Raw genomic sequence first — 18377 nt, 5'->3', positions numbered from 1 at the left:
AACAAGTAGTGTGTTTCTTCTCCTAGCTTATCTTCTAAGTGAAAGCAAAGACTGAGGCATCCATGAAACGCAGAGAGCAGCAGGGGCGGGGGTGTGATGAGAAGTGTGTGCGTGTGCAAGACTGCTAGCTGCTGATTAAACTGAAAAAAAAAGCATGAACATATCAAATTCCCAATTATCCACGAACTAAATCAGGAAAATTATATCGCTATTCCCGAGTTCCCAACTCGCCTTTGCCATCAGGCACGCGTCTTCCTGTAGGGGGCTACAGGGAGAAGGGGCACAAACCAGGAGGTACCAATGAGTCGATCACATGTGCAAACATTGGATAGCAATTTAACATTGTGGCTGACACACCCCCTCAATGCATGCATGGACTACTGCGTGTAAGATTAGGCCTTCCAGATATTAAGTCAAAATAATTGAGCTATGCCATGCGGGCGAGATCAACTCTGGTACTCAAGGTGTCATTTGAGGAATAATTTCACAACGATAGAAAAGTGTATGGCTCACAATTGTTTTGAGGGGGGGGATGAGTAATTACGTGAAAGTGGATTTAATGTGTGCTGACACAAATACAACAGTATCAGTAAGAGCAAAGAGAATTTGATGATCTTCCATCCCAAAGAGCAGACACAGGGCCAGTTGTGCAGAAACACAGATTTAATGTGGCTTCCTCTCCCCGCCTGACTTAATTTTTCAGTTCGGGCTGAAAAGAAAAGCTGGAGCAGCTCTTCCGAGAGCAGACTCCAACGTGTGGGAGCACGTCGACTGCCACCCGCTGGAGAAAAGCGCACACGCAATCCTAAAAGAAACTTCTGATGAAGCGTCCCAGATCTACAATAAAACATTAACATTTCATATACAATTAGAATGAAGCGTGTGTCCTTCAAAGAACATCCTGAATAAGCTTGCACGCAGGCACTAAGATTCATTTACTGTCCATCAATTCATCCTCAACGGTCTTCTCACTGGTTCCGAGGTACCGCTCTTGAACACCCAGAGTGCTGGAGAATGATCAGTTAAGGCTAAATTAACATTTTCACCTACTGCCGCTGCAAACTCAAGTTAGAAGGATAGTCAGCTTTTCAGCGAGTACCGTAAATGCTGTGAGTCAGCATTGAGTCATCGGTGCCGATATAGAAAAGGATACGAGGCAAACTGAAAATCTGCCCCTACTGCGGTTGACATCATGGCTTGAAGGTTCCTTTCCTCTAGGTCTCCAAAGCAGCAGCCGTTGGCCTTGTCCACCACCCGCAGCACCTGCATCATGCTTTCTTTGTCCTGCGTTCATAATGCACAATTGTTTCAACTTTTAGAAGCTGAAGTCTGAGGAAAACAACTCACTGATTTCAGTAATGGGACCTTACCATAGTAACCAGACCTACGTCAGACTGAAAGTTAATTAAGTCTTTGTTTTTCCTCTTAGAAGTTAATCGGAAAAACAGCAGTTACCATTCTTATTCCAAACACGGCCAAAAAAGATATATTTTTTACAGCCATTTCGAGAGCAGTGAAATAAATATCTAGCAGCAGGTATTATATTTTCATATTGAAAGGTTGGACAGGTTTTTTTTTCATTTGTGCTGAGTAATAATAAAAACAAATAGTTCTCATTATATTTTAAACCAAACAAATAAAATAATCAATGAGCAATATACACACACAAATATTGCATACTTTGTTGAAAACCACTATGAAATTTAAAATGCAGATTAAGCAATACAAACAAAACATTCCCTTTTTTATGTTGAGTAAAATATGAGAGCTCACTTACTGAGTCTGCCCTCTCGATTTATTTTCTTTACTCGAGATTTATTACATCAAAACTACGTTGCAAATGCAATTCACTTTTCAATCCTGTCATTTTCTAGTAAAGCTTAAATAACTTGGGAATTTACACATATTCCGCTTTTTGCTTTCACAAGGAATAAAATAGCAAAATAATAAAAGAAGCTGTATTACGTTTTTAATTTTAAACATTTTAAACAGGGATTGGCTATTCTAAAGCAAATGAATAACCTATATTTTATGTCGACAATATATGTGTATTATTTGCCCTCATGTAGGTTTTAGATCAGGGGATGGTGTCATAATAGTCTGTGGTTTGCAATCATCTGCGGTCTGTGCAGCCCTTTGAGACTCTTTGTGATTAAGGGCGTCACAAATAGACATGACTTGGCTTGGCTTGACAATTGGCGTGTATCGATACCAAGTTTCAGAGCACATACCAGCCTTTTAAAATGTTCACATGATGGTAACTAACCCAAGTATTTGCTGTCTTGTACTAGCAATCTAAAAATCAGAAATGTTACATAAAGGGAATGGCAATTATTATTGAGAAATACTTAGTTGGGATTTAGAAGTATTTCTTTCAATTTTAGTCATTTTATGAGAAGGGAAGGGGATTTTATGTACTAAAGTTATTGCAATGTTGTGTCATTTCAATATCTACCCAAGATTTAGTTATTTCTCTGAAAAACATGGTAAAGAATCCCTAACTTTCAATAATGCATTTATCAACATTGTGGCTCCTCTTAAAATCCAATTAATATAATGGAAGGCGGCTTCATCATTGTAATATTGGAAATGTCTAGGGTGACAAAAATACCTGAACATTGAGAGACACGAACGAGACGAGGCTGTAATCTTGAATGACCTCGGCCAGTTTTACGTTTAAATGGTGGAATTTTTGGAAGAACGGATCAGCAGCCAGATGATCTAAAAGGTAGGTCAGGTCCAGAACCTCCGTGTAGAAGTCCAGGTTGAATGCTGGACAGTGAATGAGAACATAGAATTAGGATCAACTTGGTGAGAAAACTGTTGATTACCCAGAACAGACCAAATAAATTGACAACATTTAAGAAGGAAAATAAGTGCCAAACAACTTTCAAGAATTAGCATTAACATATGTTTTTGTATTTGAAAAGGCTGATTTATTTCAAGTCCAAGATCTTTATTTGATGAGATTGACTGGTTTGCTTTGGCTTTTTTCAACATTTAAGTAAAAGGCAAAATTTTATTAGGTAAATGAGTTATGCTTATTGTTTCTCCTTAGCATCTATAAATTTCATTTTTTTATCAGTTTTACTACCCCCAAACGATTGCGATTTGTTTATCCGTATGGACAAATTTGAACATTCAAGCAAAACAGCACCCAATTGCCCACCTTTAGTCAGATTAGAGGACAAGCCGTACGGAGCACTATGCGAAATAGCCATTTTCTGAGCTTAACTCTTTAAATAGCTCAGCACTTTCCATAAATTACCATTGACAATAATTTATTTGGCTTTGCAATTTACCTAATTTGCCATACTGCTCAATCAGATCCATTTTGGAGAGGACGTTGACATGCGGGAGCTCCACATGCAGCATGGTGGACAACGAGGTGCACAACACAGAGATGAACTTGGCTGGGTCCGCACAATAGTGAGAGTCCACAAGGTGCACACATGCTAGCTGAAACAAAAGGGACAAAGGGAAAAAAAAATCAACAACACAACTCTCCAGACCTCCAATGGATTTCTAAAACTGGTTGAATGCACTTACCCTGAAATTCCATTTTCCCAGTTGCGAGAATATGTTCTTCACGGAATTCTGGTGTGTGTAGAGCTCCACTTGCCCTGGGCAGTCAAACAAGAAGTAGCAATCTGGGTGGTCCTTCAGCTTCTTTTCCAGCCAGTCCAGGTTGGTCTCCACATACTCCATGCAGTATAGTAGCCCCCCATTGGGTCCCAATTTTAGGGCCTCCATGACATCATCCAAAGTGACCAGTTCGGAGATGTCAACAGCACAGGAGTATGGGAGTCTGTCATTGGCTGGGTCCATGTTTACCACAACGACCTTGCGACCCAGGTGGGTCAGGAACTCTTGCATGGCTTGGCAGTAAGTGGTTTTACCCGAACCAGGCGGTCCGATCACCACCTGACCAAAACGTAAAGACTGCATTTCTCCCTTAAGAGCAGACATGCTGTGGCAAACAGCGTCAAAGTATTTTTTTATTTTTGCGTTTTTGTTTGAAACTGTCAAATAAAAACCAGAAATTGGGTTGAATGTGATATATTCATACTGTCCAATTTGAGTAATTAATTTAGATAGCAAATGCAAACCAGTACACGCCCGACAATTTTAATTCAACCACTCGATGGTTGAATCCCGTATGTTTTAAAGGTTTCCCTTTTCAAACTGACTTAGATAATAAGCTCGCACGACAGTAAACTGATTTACCATCTTGTTGATGTGTGGGAAACCGCATACCGAGCTGCAGCCATAGAGGACCGACCGTATCCCCTAACGTGTGTAAACACACTATATAACCAAACTTAAATCAAGACTAATTTACAAGCGTTAATAACCCAGACCACTATTAACACTGGAAAGTATAAAATTATCACATTCAAAAGTTCTAAAGTTCACATTAACCCCAACCGGTGTTTGTAAATCCTCACGTCAATAAATGCTTTCGGAATACGTAGCTGCAGTGCTAACTTTGATTACATCCGGGTCATGTTGACGTAGGAGTTTCAAAATAAAAGAGTTCCGTGACATATTTGCGTAATGTAAATACTACATTCAGGTGCTTAAAAGTGTAATAGCTTGAACAGTATACAGTGGGACCTCGCTACTTCACGGTTCGACGTTTGCGGGTTCAAGGCTTCGCGGGCCTGAAAAATAATAATAATAAAATAAAATAATTTAAAAACAATTAAAATTTAAGCATTTTTGAAGGGGCGTCGCTACTTCGCAGATTTTCACTTTTCGCAGGTGGTTTTGGTCCCCATTAACCGTGTCTAAAAAATAATAATAATTAAAAAAAAATCTTTTTTTTTTCTTTTTTTTTTGAAGGTGCGCCACTACTTAGTGGATTTTCACTTTTCGCGGGTGGTTTTGGTCCCCATTAACCGCGATAATCGAGGTCCCACTGTAATACCACACCTGTCGACGTCCCATATTGTACACTTTTTAAATATTATTTCAGATTCTGTACGCCGTATAACACTTTTGCAGAGGATATTTAAAAAGAAAAATAACACTGCAACGTACACTGCCAGTTCACTGAATCACTGTAAGTGTGTAAAGAACAAAGAAAGAATTGTACTGTTTATATGGTAAATAAAAGAAACGTATTAAGACAAATGATCCTTGTTTTTATTCTACATTGTCCATCTTGCTGTGAGTAAATATATGCCGTGTTATGTTTGAGTTATTATCGCTTAATATGCAATCATTAATAACTGTATGTGTTTGTCTTTGCTTTGTCTTGTTGTTGGTCACCCCTCTCGAGGGATATGACCAAGATAGATAGATAGATAGATAGATAGAATAACTGTGGGAGCAATTTGCTGAGGATGACATGTATAACACATTTAAACCAATGTTTCTGTCTCTGTCCCACTGCATTTCATTTAGAAAGAAAGAAAAGCCGTTCACTGTAGTTTAGGGGTCAGGAGCCTTTTTGACTCAAAGAGCCATAAAAGCAAAATGTTTGGATTTTTTATTTTTGGGGTGTAGAAAGCCATACCGATGGTGTTATGAGTGCACTGCAGGAAAGAGGTCGAAATCTAGTGGAAGCTAGAGCTCTTGTTGGTGAAATGAGAGGAGAGGCTTCTAAGGGATGGGCAGGGCACCTGTATGATGCGGCAGAGGTAAACCAGTGAAAGCTGTCGGGCCCTGCTGTTGAACAAAAGAGTGTGTGGTGTCACCCCGAGTGACATGGCCGCTTTCTTGTGTCCCGTTTCAACTGGAGGGACGAAAGCATGACCAACTCAGGTGCCGAGGTGCCTAACTTGTTTAGGTGTTTGGGCATTTGGGTTGGCCATGGTCCAAAAATGAGTGTTTTTTGCTATTTTCCCCCCCTTTTTATTTGCTTTGTTATGGTATGTGTTTGTCATGCTGTTGGTCACCCTTCTTGAGGGATATGACCAAAGTAGATAGATAGTTAGAAAGCCATACATTTTAACCTTAGGATTCATAACCTACCAGTACATACTTTTCCATGAGTGAGGTCATAAATTATTGGCAAAAAATAATAGAATTACTAATGGCATCATGTGATAAATGTTTTATGAAGATAACCTGGAATACAACAACATTACAACTTGTTTTTAACGTCAAAGGTTTTGAAGAATTACAACCCATTGGTGTCAATTTTGACCCCACATATGCATCGAAGGGTTAAGGCAAAATTCAACAAAACCGCTAATTTTACTCTCCAAACACAAGCTTATTCTTCAGCGCATTTTGTTTCACTGTGTGATCTTTGATGATTTGATAAAATCTATGTAATAATATCCATGCCAGAGCCTATGAAGTATACCACTTAAAATGTGTCTCCTTCCCTCAGTTACTTAAGTGTTCGGAGGATCATTTCGACCTCCATTTTTGTCATAATGGTTTCAAGGTGCGAGCAAATGAATTATGTAAAAATGTCACAAAATCCTATCTATCCATCAAACGAAGACAAGAGACAAAATGGACTGCTTGCGCTCTATGCATAGCTCCGCCCACTCCTACATCTCACCCAATGACATTTTTCTGTGGGCTTTCGCTGATGTTTTTGAGTGTTTAAAATTTGTTCTGTGGGTTTTCACCCTAAGCTGTTTCAACAGCGAACCTGAGTTATTCAATGAGCTTCTATATAAAGGATTCCTTAGCGACATACAGCCAAAACGGGTCTGTTGGTGTGAAACATTGACTGTAAGTGGACCATAGCAAAAGGGAAGCATTGTTTTGTCTTCGCGTGCACTACAATAGCCCCTACTCACATCGAATATGCAAAGACATTGAGAAAAGTTTTGTCTCTGAGCTAAATGTACTCATAAAAAAGCCATATATGGCTCACAAGCCATAGGTTCCTGACCCCTGCTCTATTTGGGGTTTTCATGTTTGTTTGTTTTTTAGCATTCACACTATATAAACATCGAGTGCAATGTAGACTCAATTGTTCATAGGAGTAAATCCAAAAGCCCGGACCAGCGGGTAGTTCCGTGATTTAAAATGAATAAATGCATACAAAAAAACCCCACTATTAGCCATTGCTGTGTTTTTAGAGTTAAGCTCTCAAGAGAGGCTCAGCTCAGAGAAGCCCAATACATGCATTGACTGTAAATTCTTTTGATTTTGCCATTCCTGTTGAATATAAAATGGACAAAAGTACACACAACAAAGCAAGAAAACAATTGTATTTTGTTATATTTAGAAAAATAAGACGAACGTCAAATACAAAACAGTATTAGTCATCTTCGTAATCCAACACTGCCCCCTGGTTGCCAACCTCTGTACTTCATGGTGTTGTTAGCTTGTCGTCTGAGCAGTGAATCCCCCATATCAATGTCTTTGGGTTTGTCATAGATGGTAGTTATATGAAACTCTTTTCTGGCCTTTTTACCCGGATGTAAGAAAATCCTTTCACCGTGATATCTGTGAAATAAACAGCGCACCATAAAGAGCAGTATGACTTGTGAAAATAAATCGTATTTTCACGACCAAACTGTGCACTGTGTGAAAGAGCGCAGTCACCGTAGATGGTTCTATTTCTGAATTTAACACTACGGAGCGCATTTAATAATACAGCAGTCGGAAAACTGAGTTTGGTTGTGGTTTATTTAAGTAATGATTATAAAATAAAACCCACGGATAAAAACTTGTCTGAGTTTGTTTTCGGCCTCCCTCCAATTTCTACCCTTTGATTCAGTAATCTTTAATCTTCTCGCGGCTGCTCTTTATCCATTTCAAATCAACACGCCTTAGTGGACGAAAACTCTGACAGGATTCAATTGAGGGAACGTGAGGTATTGGATTTAATCAATATTGGGAGAGAGGAGGCTGAGATAACTGTTGATTATGATGGCGATCAAACAAGAGCCGCTTCTAAGTCACAGGAGCCGAATCTAAGTCACATTTAGTTGGAAATATGTACAATCTCACAAAAATATTGTATTTCACCCAAAAATGTCATAAATCTTGTCTCGGCCAAGACTCAGGGCGCCCAACCATAAGACCACCGAAAGACGTAGCGCACCGCGCGATAGGGCGCGTCGCACAATTCGAAGAAGATCGGTGACTTTCATGTGCGCCTTATGGTCGTGGAAATACGGTAATTTCTTCTTATGTGGAAACTTACCCGAACCCCCTTTTGCAATGTGGATGTTTGCCGTCATTCTCCAGAGCTTCAGGAATTCCAGGTTGACTGCTTCCTAACCCTTCACCGTCTTTCCATCCTTGCTTTTCCATCACACGGCGACCAAAGCCCTAAATAACAGACCAATAGGAATGCATACAAAATGTAAGGCTGAATCGTTAACAAGTTAGTATATATTGTGACTTATTTGCATACCTTAGTGTACCTCTCAAAACTTCCAATGACCTGATTGTGTGCTGTTCCCTCTTCTAGACCATCCCTCAGCCTATTTTCCATGCGCATTCGGACATAGTCCCGAGCATCCATGTCGCCCCCGTCTGAGAAATTATGCAAAGAGGTTGAGAAATCTTGTGATTACGTACAAAACCACCATAATATTAAAACAAATGAGGTAGTCCAAATTACCTTTATCATAGTAGACACTCATGTCAACGTCCCAATCGTCCGCTGTTTGCTCATCGAAATCTAAAAAAAGGTAAACAAAATGGTTAGCCGAGTTCATTTAGCGTTTGTGTTAATAATCACCCAATCAGGGCTGTAAAGATTAGTCAAAGTTGTTGACAAAATACAATAGTAGAAATAGTCAACAATGAATTCCGTTGTTTTTCCAACAGAGTAAGGCCTTTGACATGTAAATAATCTCTGATGAGAGTTTCTCCTGCGCAATAGTGTTTCTGTCCCATGTGGGAACATTCAAAAATAGAATCAACACCAAGTACGCGTACCAAAATTTCTTAAACCTGGGAGCATTTTAGCCACGATACAGCGAATAAAAAGTTTGCAAAGCAGACCTTGTGTATCATGGCAGTAGCTTGGTGATACAGGAACATTTAAGAAGAAATAAAGCCAAAACAGTTGATCGAAACATAGTCTGACTCGCCCCAGCAAGATTTAAAGTAAGCCAATATGGTTGTGATGATACGCGTTGTACATTTTATATGCGGATTTCCCTGTAAAAAAGAGCTTGAGCATTATGCCAAATTGTGCCTGACAAGGTATTTGAAATTAAATGCATAAAGTCCAAAGAAGAGACACAAGGCACCCCTTTAAAACAGTTTGATTTAGAACTGTTGAGAAGCGTTCAGTTCTTTGGTTACAGACTTTGAAACTGACCACAGAATGTACTTTACAAAACACACAAAATATGTGTTTTAGTTACTGTTCTTACAAGGGTAAAAAATGTTTACTTTAATTTAAATTATTATTTATTTGCCCTTCCATAAAAATGGACAAAGGTTTGTTTATGTATTTATGTCTCTACTGAACGAGCTCTGTGCCTAATTGGTTTCAGATGGGGCATTTTTTTATTCAATTTTTGTAAGAATTTATATTATGTTCAATAAAAGATGCACTTTTCATTGTACTCATTTTTCTTATGTTTATCATCATTTGCCACATAATTAAATCAACTTCACGCAAAATTTAAAAACAATTATCCGATTATTTGACTGAACTTTTCAACAATCAGTGACTAGTTGGTTATTAAAATAGTTGTTAGTTGCATCCCTACACTCAATGTGTGTTGGTATTTTCACGTCCACACATTATAGTGTTGCAGCTGCTGCCACGATCTAACAGAGCTCACATCTTGGATTTATGATAACAAGCAAAGCAACACTTATGGGCTTAAATTTTGAAAAAATAAAAAAAATCATAAATTGGGTCACATTAAGTAGATATCCTATAACAGTTGGGCCTACCTCCTTCTTCTTCCTGCCAGTACTGGGCATCAGTGTAAAACACTAAACCTGAGCCTCCTTTCTCCCACTTTAGCTCAATTTCTTCTTCAAACAGTCTTTCTTTGCTTCGCTCTTGGCTTGTAATATCTTCATGCAATGCTTCATGTCGCTCCCACTCCTCACAGCGGTCATCATCCTGCAACCAAAAGAAAGATCAGTGGTGCTATAGAGTCAGTACAAGATTAAAGTTCATTGAGTTGCAGTTTTCTTAAAAAATAAAAAAAGATGATAATCCAATTTGTTTTCATCACACTTTTAGGTTTTGAATTGATCGTAAAACCATACCTGTCAACCTCCACGGCTCCATGCCCGTACAAACTGTCGCATTTTCCCTTACGAAATAATCTTACACCATATTTTTTTTTAAAGTGATGCATGATGGGAAATCCCCAGGCGGCAGACACATGCGCACAGTAGCATCAAACCGCTCCCTTCGTTTGCAACGAAAAAAAACGATACCGAGATAGAGGCTAACGCGGCGAACTCGTTAGACTTGCTTGATTTGCCGTTTCGTGATAGTCTGTGTTTACCGGATGGTACCCATAATTGACAAATTTGCGTTTTTCCGTACAGATTTGCTTGTACGTCGTACACGTCTTAAAATGCATAATAAACATACTTTGTACGGCAAAAACGTACAGGTTGACAGGTATGGTAAAACCAAAGTGAAGCTGTACTGGTGTCACATTAATTTATGCTTGTCCTCTTGGTTAACAGGAAAGTGAAAGCCAAGTCCAGTTGATGTTAGCTTTCATGTAACTTAAAACACATCTATTAGGGATGTAGGAATTTGATGAGAGAACCCTTAAGAAATCTACACGTGGAGAACACATTTTCTCTAAAGGAATGCAGGACAGACAAACGAAACATTCCAGACAATAATTCGCAGTTCTCCATGTTCCACGTTGTTGTCTAGAACTTACATCATCAGCATTTGACTCCACATCATCCTCCTCATGTATTTGTGGCTCGTCCTCATCATTCGACTCACAGGAGTAATCCAAACGCCTCTGCGCTGATGTTCTCGCAGTGAATGTGCCCGGTCCAGTTATCTCATGGCCAGTGGCAGTTAAAACGGTCTCTTCTGTGGCCGGTAGCGTATAAGTGTCATCGTATTGGTATGGCACGTTACCATAGCGACGGTTGGAGCCAGTCTTAGGGAACGTAAGGCCCAATTTGCGAATGAGGCGGGGAGGCAGCCGGCAAGATTGGATGAGCTGTAGGAAGATTTTAACTGACGTGCCCACGTTGCCGTTCTCCATCAGCGCGGGTGGATTAAGTTCAGATAATGTCTTAAGGTCAGACATAGTGAAATGTTCGGTTTGGGAAATCCGGTGTCGCTGTTCAAGTCTTGTCTTGTATGGGAAAGGATTGTCATCTAGAAGGAAAGGGGGAAAAAAATTATCTGCTGTACCAAAACCTTTCTTCATTAGAGGTGTTTATAGAGCTGTACAACATTTTATAAATTCATAAAAACGAATAGAATGGCAACTCTCTGGTTGGCGTGATTTTCTGCGGAAAAACTCTGGTCATACTGTGTCTTGCAACGAGTGTGGGCGCCAGCATGATTTTGCCAACCTTTTTCAGTTTTCTAAAGTTGCCAAATGTTTTTCAAACAAAAATACCAACTTAAAAGACCAAATTGAAACCATTTCGGTGTTTGCAAATGTAGTCGATACCAGTGTTGGCTGCCTTCTAGTGGCTATTTAACAACCAAGAACCGGGAATGTCCCCTGCCCACTGCCCGAAGACAGCTGAGATGGGCTCCAGCACCCCCGCGACCCTACTGAGGATAAGCGGTGCAGATAATGGATGGATGGATATTTTATGAAATCATCAAACATCATACAGTAAAAAAATGCACTGACAAATTAGCTTTTGTCTGGATCAGGAATGACGGCTCCCTTTAATCTGTCTTAATATATATGGTGTGGCTTTCACGTGAAAAAAAATCTTGATACAGTACTTTGCTTTCATGGCTATTTGAGTCAAAAAGGTTCCCGACCCCTGAAATAAATAGCCAGCCATTAGTTGGAGATTCTTGCTTTCAGACATATAATAAAGCTCCAAAGTCTTTCGCTGTCATTTTCAGTTATCACGTGCCATTTTTCAAGGATATGGCGTGGAACATAAATAGTTCTGTAGTCTTTGTTTTTGGCTATTGTAAGTCTTCCACAGGAAGTACAGTTTACCCTCTACATACGACATACTCCAATTACGAGGAATTCAAAATACGAGCTGTCCAATATCAACACTAGCACAAGAGGGCCGAGTGCTCAAAACCGCTCAGCGCCAACATCAGCTTGTTCCACTTAGAATGTGCGTCTCCTTCCATACAGACCTTATCCCGCGATATTGTGATGTGCTTTTTAAATTGCATTGCATCTCATTTATGTGACTCTAGCAACTAAGTGGTAATTGCTTTTAAATCATCGACAGTCTCATCTGCTCCCTCACTCCAACACCACCACGCATACACTTCAGTTAGCAACTCCTAACTTCCTCCATGGTAAGTGCTCTTGATAAATTCTGATTTTATTTTGGTAATATCATGTTATTTATGTGGCAGCACGGCGGCGCAGTGGTTAGCGCTTGTACGGCACAGTTCATGTCACGGGAACCTGTCGTGGGTTCAAATCCAGCTCCAGACTTCCTGTGCGGAGTTTGTATGTTCTCCCCGTGCTTGCGTGGGTTTCCTCCGGGCACTCCGGTTTCCTCCCACGTTCCAAAAACATGCATTTCAGGTGAATTGCCCGGTCCAAATTGTCCCTAGGTGTGAATGAGCGAATGAGTTGTCTGTCCCTGTGTGCCCTGCGATTGGTTGGCAACCAGTTCAGGGTGTCCCCTGCCCACTGCCTGGAGATGGCTGGGATGGGCTCCAGCCCCCCCGCGACCCTAATGAGGATAAGCGGTACGGCGAATGAGATGAGATGTTATTTATGTTATTACTGTATTTTTACAGTAAACTACTATTTGAATATGTTTTTAAAGATCAGGAAGATGTGTTTTAGAGCTATTTAGTGTTACTTTGGATAATTTTAGGAGGCTGGGTACAGATTTATTGATTTTAAGTTATTTCTAATGGGGAACATTTGATCAAGATGTGAGAAATTCTACATACAAGCTTAATCCTGGAACGAATTAATTTTGTATGTAGAGTGGCCACTGTTTTGTGTAATCTATTGCTTGCATGAATACCCAGCACACTAGAATTTGCAGATGAATTGGAAGTTGCACCAAAATTGCTTATCAAACAACACTAGTTTTTCAGTCTTCAGGTTTCCGTAGCAGGAAGAGGGCGGAAAATCATGTAAGTGCTCTCTAGATGAGGTTCAAGTCATGTATAAAGGAAAACAAATTTCTCGACTTACATTTATATGGTAGTTCATGTATTTTTGTTTAATATTCAAGGCAATATTTTTACAATTAATAGTTTAAGAGGCACTAAATAATACACAATGTTCCAATGTTGTGATCTAAATGTGTTTCTAGACAATTATCAATCATTTTCCCACAGAAGATCGATTATTTGATTGACTAATAATATCAGCATATTTCATCAGTATCGATGACTACTTTGTGGTTATGGGGTTGATAGGATCACTTACCATTGTGTTCTGAAACCCTCACTCTTTTAATGACGCATCTTCTGGACAGCCAGTTACCCTTGGAGTCGATCCAGTGGTTCCCTGCGTACATCTTAACGAATCTATCAGCGTGTTCTTTATGGACAGAGACTACACAACAGCAAGTTTTGGCCACCATTTTTGTCTTTTTGGGGCTGTTGTCATCCCCAGCTGGCGGTGCTAGCTCGCTTCCAGACGATTTCTCACCGTCCTCCTCGTTGTCCTCGCACTTTTGAGGTTTTTGATGTACTTCAGGTCGGTGACGATAATGAAAACAAATGAAACCGCCGCTCTCTATGAACTGACTGAAATAATTGCGGAGGTCCGCCGAATGGAAAGCAGCGGGAATGTTGCTAACAACCAAAAAGACGCCTTCGAAGGCCGCCATGTTTTCTCACATCAACAATGATAAAATTACACTTCCGACGATAACCGGATATGACGTAATACCATATTTTTGGGGACTATTAGGTAAGATTTTTTTTTAACAATGTTGTATTTTTCAAGTGTATCTTATACAAAAAATGTGTATTAAATACAAATTTCATATAGTTTAAAAGGGACGCGTTTCCGAAATCTTTGTGTAAAAAGACGTCAACGCTGCTTGTGTCCTTCTTCGTTTTTAATAATGTGTAAGGGTTGTAGTAAAAGCACGGTGTGGTGGAAAAGAATAAAAAAAATAACGTTTTTTAAACAAAAACAATATAATTCCTTACAAGAAATACACGGTTATTTTCGTTCATATTTTAATTTTAAAATGGTTTTTATTAACAAAAAAAAGGGTTAAAATGAAATGACAATAACAAAGGCACATTACTGAGTAGGCCTATTTTCAAATGGTCTATCTATTAAAAGACTGTTTTAAAAATAGAGTAGTGTGATAAAGTTCTTTATTTTCCGACATACATTTAAAAAAAAAAAGTCATATATCTGGATTTATTATAATTCTCTTCATTGTCATTGAAGACAACTCAGTGAACACTGTTTAACGCGAGATTAGACGTGGCACTCCAAGATAAACAAATAATAAAGACATAAAATGGAAAACTATAGGACTAAAAAGAATGTTAGGATAAATATCAATAAAATTCGTAAACTATTTACAAGGGAGACTTGCCTAATTTGTAAGAGAATCCGAACAATAGTGCAATGAAAAAGTAGTGCAACGACATGTAGCAGCAATAAATTTAACCGATAAATTGAGAAATAAAATATCAATACTCATTTTTCCATTCATAGACAAGCTATATAGTATATATATATATATATATATATATATATATATATATATATATATATATATATATTTACGATCTTTTGTGCTTTTTTGGTGTGCCCCTGGGGTTAGAAACGGGATTTTGGCCTCTTAGTCATTGTTTTCAAGGATCTGTTGCATCTGCAGGGTTAAAGAGATGATGGCTGGGATGAGAGTAATCCTTTTTAATTTTGTTGGCTCTGCTACTGTATCGCAAGAAGGTAATGACCCCTACACTGGGCAGAGAGCAGCCAATGATTTTCTGGGCTTTGCAGTTGACTCTCTGTCCATGTCATTCAATTTCCATTCAAATTTGTATGGTAGCGTAGAAAATATCACAGTTTTTACTAGTATTTTAGAATATTTATATATCTTTAAAAAGTTGCATAAATGAGCATTTGCTACCATTTTACCTACACTGCAAAAATAAAATTCTGCAAATTATCTTACTAGAAGAATAAGGGGAAATTTATACTTAAGTTGAGATACCAAATCTATAATTTAACTACAATGCACTAACACAAAAAAAAACTATACATTTTGTGGGAAATGAATTGTAATTTTTGGTGGGTTGTATTCACTTTTATTTTTGTCTTTAAAAAATAGAGAAATGTATTCCACCAGAGTTCATTAACCCAGAGGCTGACTCCGTGCCCGGCCTTCACCCTAGCGTTTATCGGTATGTTTTGATAGTAATAGGCCGTAAAACCGTACTCATGTGTCTGGACTCTGACATCACTACAACACATTTACACTGCATTACGCTCCTCTTGTGCATGAGTCACAAGCGCCACATCATTTACATGTCCAGATATACTGATAAGTCACATCCAAGATATTTAAAATTTACAACTGATGCCCAAATCGATTTGAACGCTGTGACCGGATGAGTCAGTAAACGAAGATGCACATGAAAGAGAGCTTCTTGGTGACAAAAAGCACAATGAATTGGTTACAAAAAATCTAGAAATAATAACGCAATCTTCAATTGCCTGAAATTGAATTGGTTATGTGCGATGAAGCTGGAAATGGAAAGACAACAACAGTTTCTACAGAATGATCGATGGGCACATAGGTAATGATTACATTTGATGCTGTATTTGGTGTTTGGTTCACTTTTAGTTGTTGTCAGGACCAGAACGGAGACAGGACCCACTTGCGTTACGTTTCTCTCAGTTTTATTGGGAAGAAAGGAAAGGATTGCACACACGATCCGGTGATCGCTGGTCGCAGAAAGCAGGTCGCTCTGAACGTGAAAGTGGCAATTCCGTGGCGAGCGATGGCGGTATCGGGAACGGAAAAAACAGGTCGGTAGCCGGGACAGGAGAGCAAAAAACGTGGTCGGGATCAGCAGCGAGTCGAAAGCCAGGAGAGGAGAGTAGACATGGTCAAGATCCAAAAACAGGTCAAAGCCGGGAAACAAGACGGGAGCAAAAACAGGAGTCGAAAAGCTTGCCTGGAACTGAGGTTCGCAGACGGACTGACAACAGGTGACAGATAGACGAGGGTTTAAATAGTGACAGGGAGCCAATCAGAGTCTGAGGCAGTTGGCGCCAAAGGAGCGGGCACAGGTGCAGTATATCGGTAATCATGACAGATGTAGACTAATCAATATACATTATTAACTGTTTCTCCTGTAAATAAGCCAAATAATCAACAGCTGAATAATGTATTTTTTTATAAATATTTTCAACTAAGACAATACATCCAGAGACGTGATGAATGGGGGAAAATATGTAAGGAGCCAGCTTACATATAGGAATTGTTCATATCATACTCACAGGGACGATCAATAAAGGGAGTTATCTCAAAAATGTATGAAGCTCTGCAAATGCATCTCAGTAATGATGTGATGGAGGTTAAGGAAAAAATGGAACTGGAAGCTAATGTAGTGATAAAGGATGAAGATTGGGAGAAAACTTTGAAAGAGGGACACAAAATAACCAGCAGTCCGACATGGAGGGAGTTTGAATGGAAAGTAAAAAAGTGTACTTCTATACACCTTCTACCACTTCAAAATATAAGAATATATCCAATTTATGTTTGCAGAACTGTGGGACGGAGGAGGATTTCACGCACACTTTCTGGGATTGCCCAGAGATATGAAATTTCTGGAGACTTTCAGACAGAAATAATATGTATTAGGTATTTTATTGACTGGTCAATGCAACTATGTACTAAGTGTTATGCTTCTGGTAGCAAAGAAAATGATCACAGTTTCCTGGCTAAAAATTAAAGCAAATGTGCCTTCTGAAAAAAATCACTGCAAGACTTTAATTTAAAGTAGATCAAATTGAGAAACGATGGAAGACAATTACACAACTTTTACTTGATGTCCAAACACTTCACCTTTTAATTGTATTTCCTTTGTTATCATTTTTAGTTAATCCTTTTGTTTGTTATGGGAATGACAATTGTACTATATATATGTAACCACGGTGTACCCGTCCCACCAAAGATCCCCATTCATGCTGGACTGGATGATGAGGTTTTTATTACAGTTGCTGCAAATTAATGAGTCACAACACGTGGTTAGCCTTCTGTGCTAGCTTTGATCTCTTTGATCGTTGACAGCTCGCTGTTAGACTGCCTAAAACATATCAATGAGCTTTCTTTTCAGTTTACATAAAATACATTTTAGAATATCAACCATCACAATACATTTTTACATACATTTTAACAAGATACTTTTGACAAGAGATCGTATAGTGCTTTTTTAATCGTTTACAATGAATTTAACATTTTTTTCTTTAGTCTGAATTTCAACCAACATCATCCTTTTTATATATATGAGAAAATAGAAATACCGTATTTTCCGCACTATAAGGCGCACCTAAAAGTCTTATTTTTTTTCAAAAGCTGACCAGAATCCAACATGGCGGCGCATGGATACATGCTTGCGGCTCGTCCAGCTAATCTTCTATTTATTGCCGTTCTCTTGTCTTTTTTGCTTTCACTTTTGGACACATGTGTGGCCAAAAACACTTACAGTAGGGACGAACTTATTCGGTTGGGTGGGCGTCTAAATTTCGACTTTTCGGGCACTTTTTATAACGCCTATGATATACCGAGCGAACTTCAAAGAGACCCGGCATCCTTGTGGACAGCTATTCCTCTTAATAAACGACGGCGGCGGCCCCGTAAAGAAAGAAAACAGAAACGTGGTTGCCGTGCAGGTAGATGTGTGAAGCGTGTGAAGTCCAAGCAGCAAGATGGACGCGAGGATGTAACTAATTCCACCATTCATTCCTCGCCGGACAACCGACGCTTTAAACTCAGCGCTCACGAACGGCCACAACGCCGGGAGCTTTTGAAGATCTCGACAAAGACTACAAAGAGTTCAGCTAAGTCAAATGATTCAGCAAAACTGAAATTTGGTCTGTTAAATATTAGATCGCTTGCTCCAAAAGCTTTACTTGTTGATAACATTATTCGTGATTATAAACTTAACTGTATGGGTCTTTGTGAAACGTGGTTACGCCCGGATGAGCACTTAGCGCTAAATTATGCCTCTCCCCCAGACTACGAGAGTAGTCATATAGCACGCACGCTGAAAAGAGGTGGTGGTGTTGCGCTAATCTCTGAAAAATCGCTCAAATTTAATACACGTACCTCTA

General features: G+C 39.1%; 2 protein-coding genes across 2 annotated transcripts; both read right to left on the bottom strand.

Annotated features, from left to right (window-relative positions):
* Positions 1-645: 645 nt before the first annotated feature.
* gpn2 (GPN-loop GTPase 2) lies at positions 646-4506 on the bottom strand. Its single transcript, XM_088328108.1, has 5 exons — positions 3550-4506; positions 3303-3459; positions 2612-2772; positions 1154-1284; positions 646-1007 (listed from the first exon to the last, which is right to left on the bottom strand). The coding sequence occupies exons 1-5, from the start codon at positions 3967-3969 to the stop codon at positions 932-934; spliced, it is 945 nt and encodes a 314-aa protein (XP_088184234.1). The 5' UTR covers positions 3970-4506; the 3' UTR covers positions 646-931.
* A 2658-nt stretch (positions 4507-7164) lies between these two features.
* Positions 7165-13918, bottom strand: gpatch3 (G patch domain containing 3). The gene is made up of 7 exons (XM_088328107.1): positions 13488-13918; positions 10803-11257; positions 9841-10015; positions 8546-8605; positions 8336-8457; positions 8123-8250; positions 7165-7419 (listed from the first exon to the last, which is right to left on the bottom strand). Exons 1-7 carry the CDS (start codon positions 13891-13893, stop codon positions 7236-7238), a joined length of 1530 nt encoding a protein of 509 aa, XP_088184233.1. The 5' UTR covers positions 13894-13918; the 3' UTR covers positions 7165-7235.
* Between the last annotated feature and the right edge of the window lie 4459 nt (positions 13919-18377).

This window comes from Urocampus carinirostris, chromosome 2 (assembly GCF_059441175.1).
Source record: "Urocampus carinirostris isolate Australia breed hairy pipefish chromosome 2, RoL_Ucar_1.0, whole genome shotgun sequence".
In the NCBI taxonomy this organism is placed as follows: domain Eukaryota; kingdom Metazoa; phylum Chordata; class Actinopteri; order Syngnathiformes; family Syngnathidae; genus Urocampus; species Urocampus carinirostris.
The sequence above is the reverse complement of the archived record's forward strand: the minus strand, read 5'-3'. Positions and strand labels throughout refer to the sequence as shown.

Coding starts and splice junctions, on each gene's coding strand:
- gpn2 (XM_088328108.1), bottom strand. CDS start 3,969: ATGTCTGCTCTTAAGGGAGAAATGCAGTCTTTACGTTTTGGTCAGGTG. Junction 1,285..2,611: donor TCGTGTCTCTCAATGTTCAG/GTATTTTTGTCA, acceptor TTATGAACGCAG/GACAAAGAAAGCATGATGCA. Junction 1,008..1,153: donor GCAGATTTTCAGTTTGCCTC/GTATCCTTTTCT, acceptor ATCATTCTCCAG/CACTCTGGGTGTTCAAGAGC.
- gpatch3 (XM_088328107.1), bottom strand. CDS start 13,893: ATGGCGGCCTTCGAAGGCGTCTTTTTGGTTGTTAGCAACATTCCCGCT. Junction 8,458..8,545: donor GAGTGTCTACTATGATAAAG/GTAATTTGGACT, acceptor ATAATTTCTCAG/ACGGGGGCGACATGGATGCT. Junction 7,420..8,122: donor CATTGCAAAAGGGGGTTCGG/GTAAGTTTCCAC, acceptor TTTATTTCACAG/ATATCACGGTGAAAGGATTT.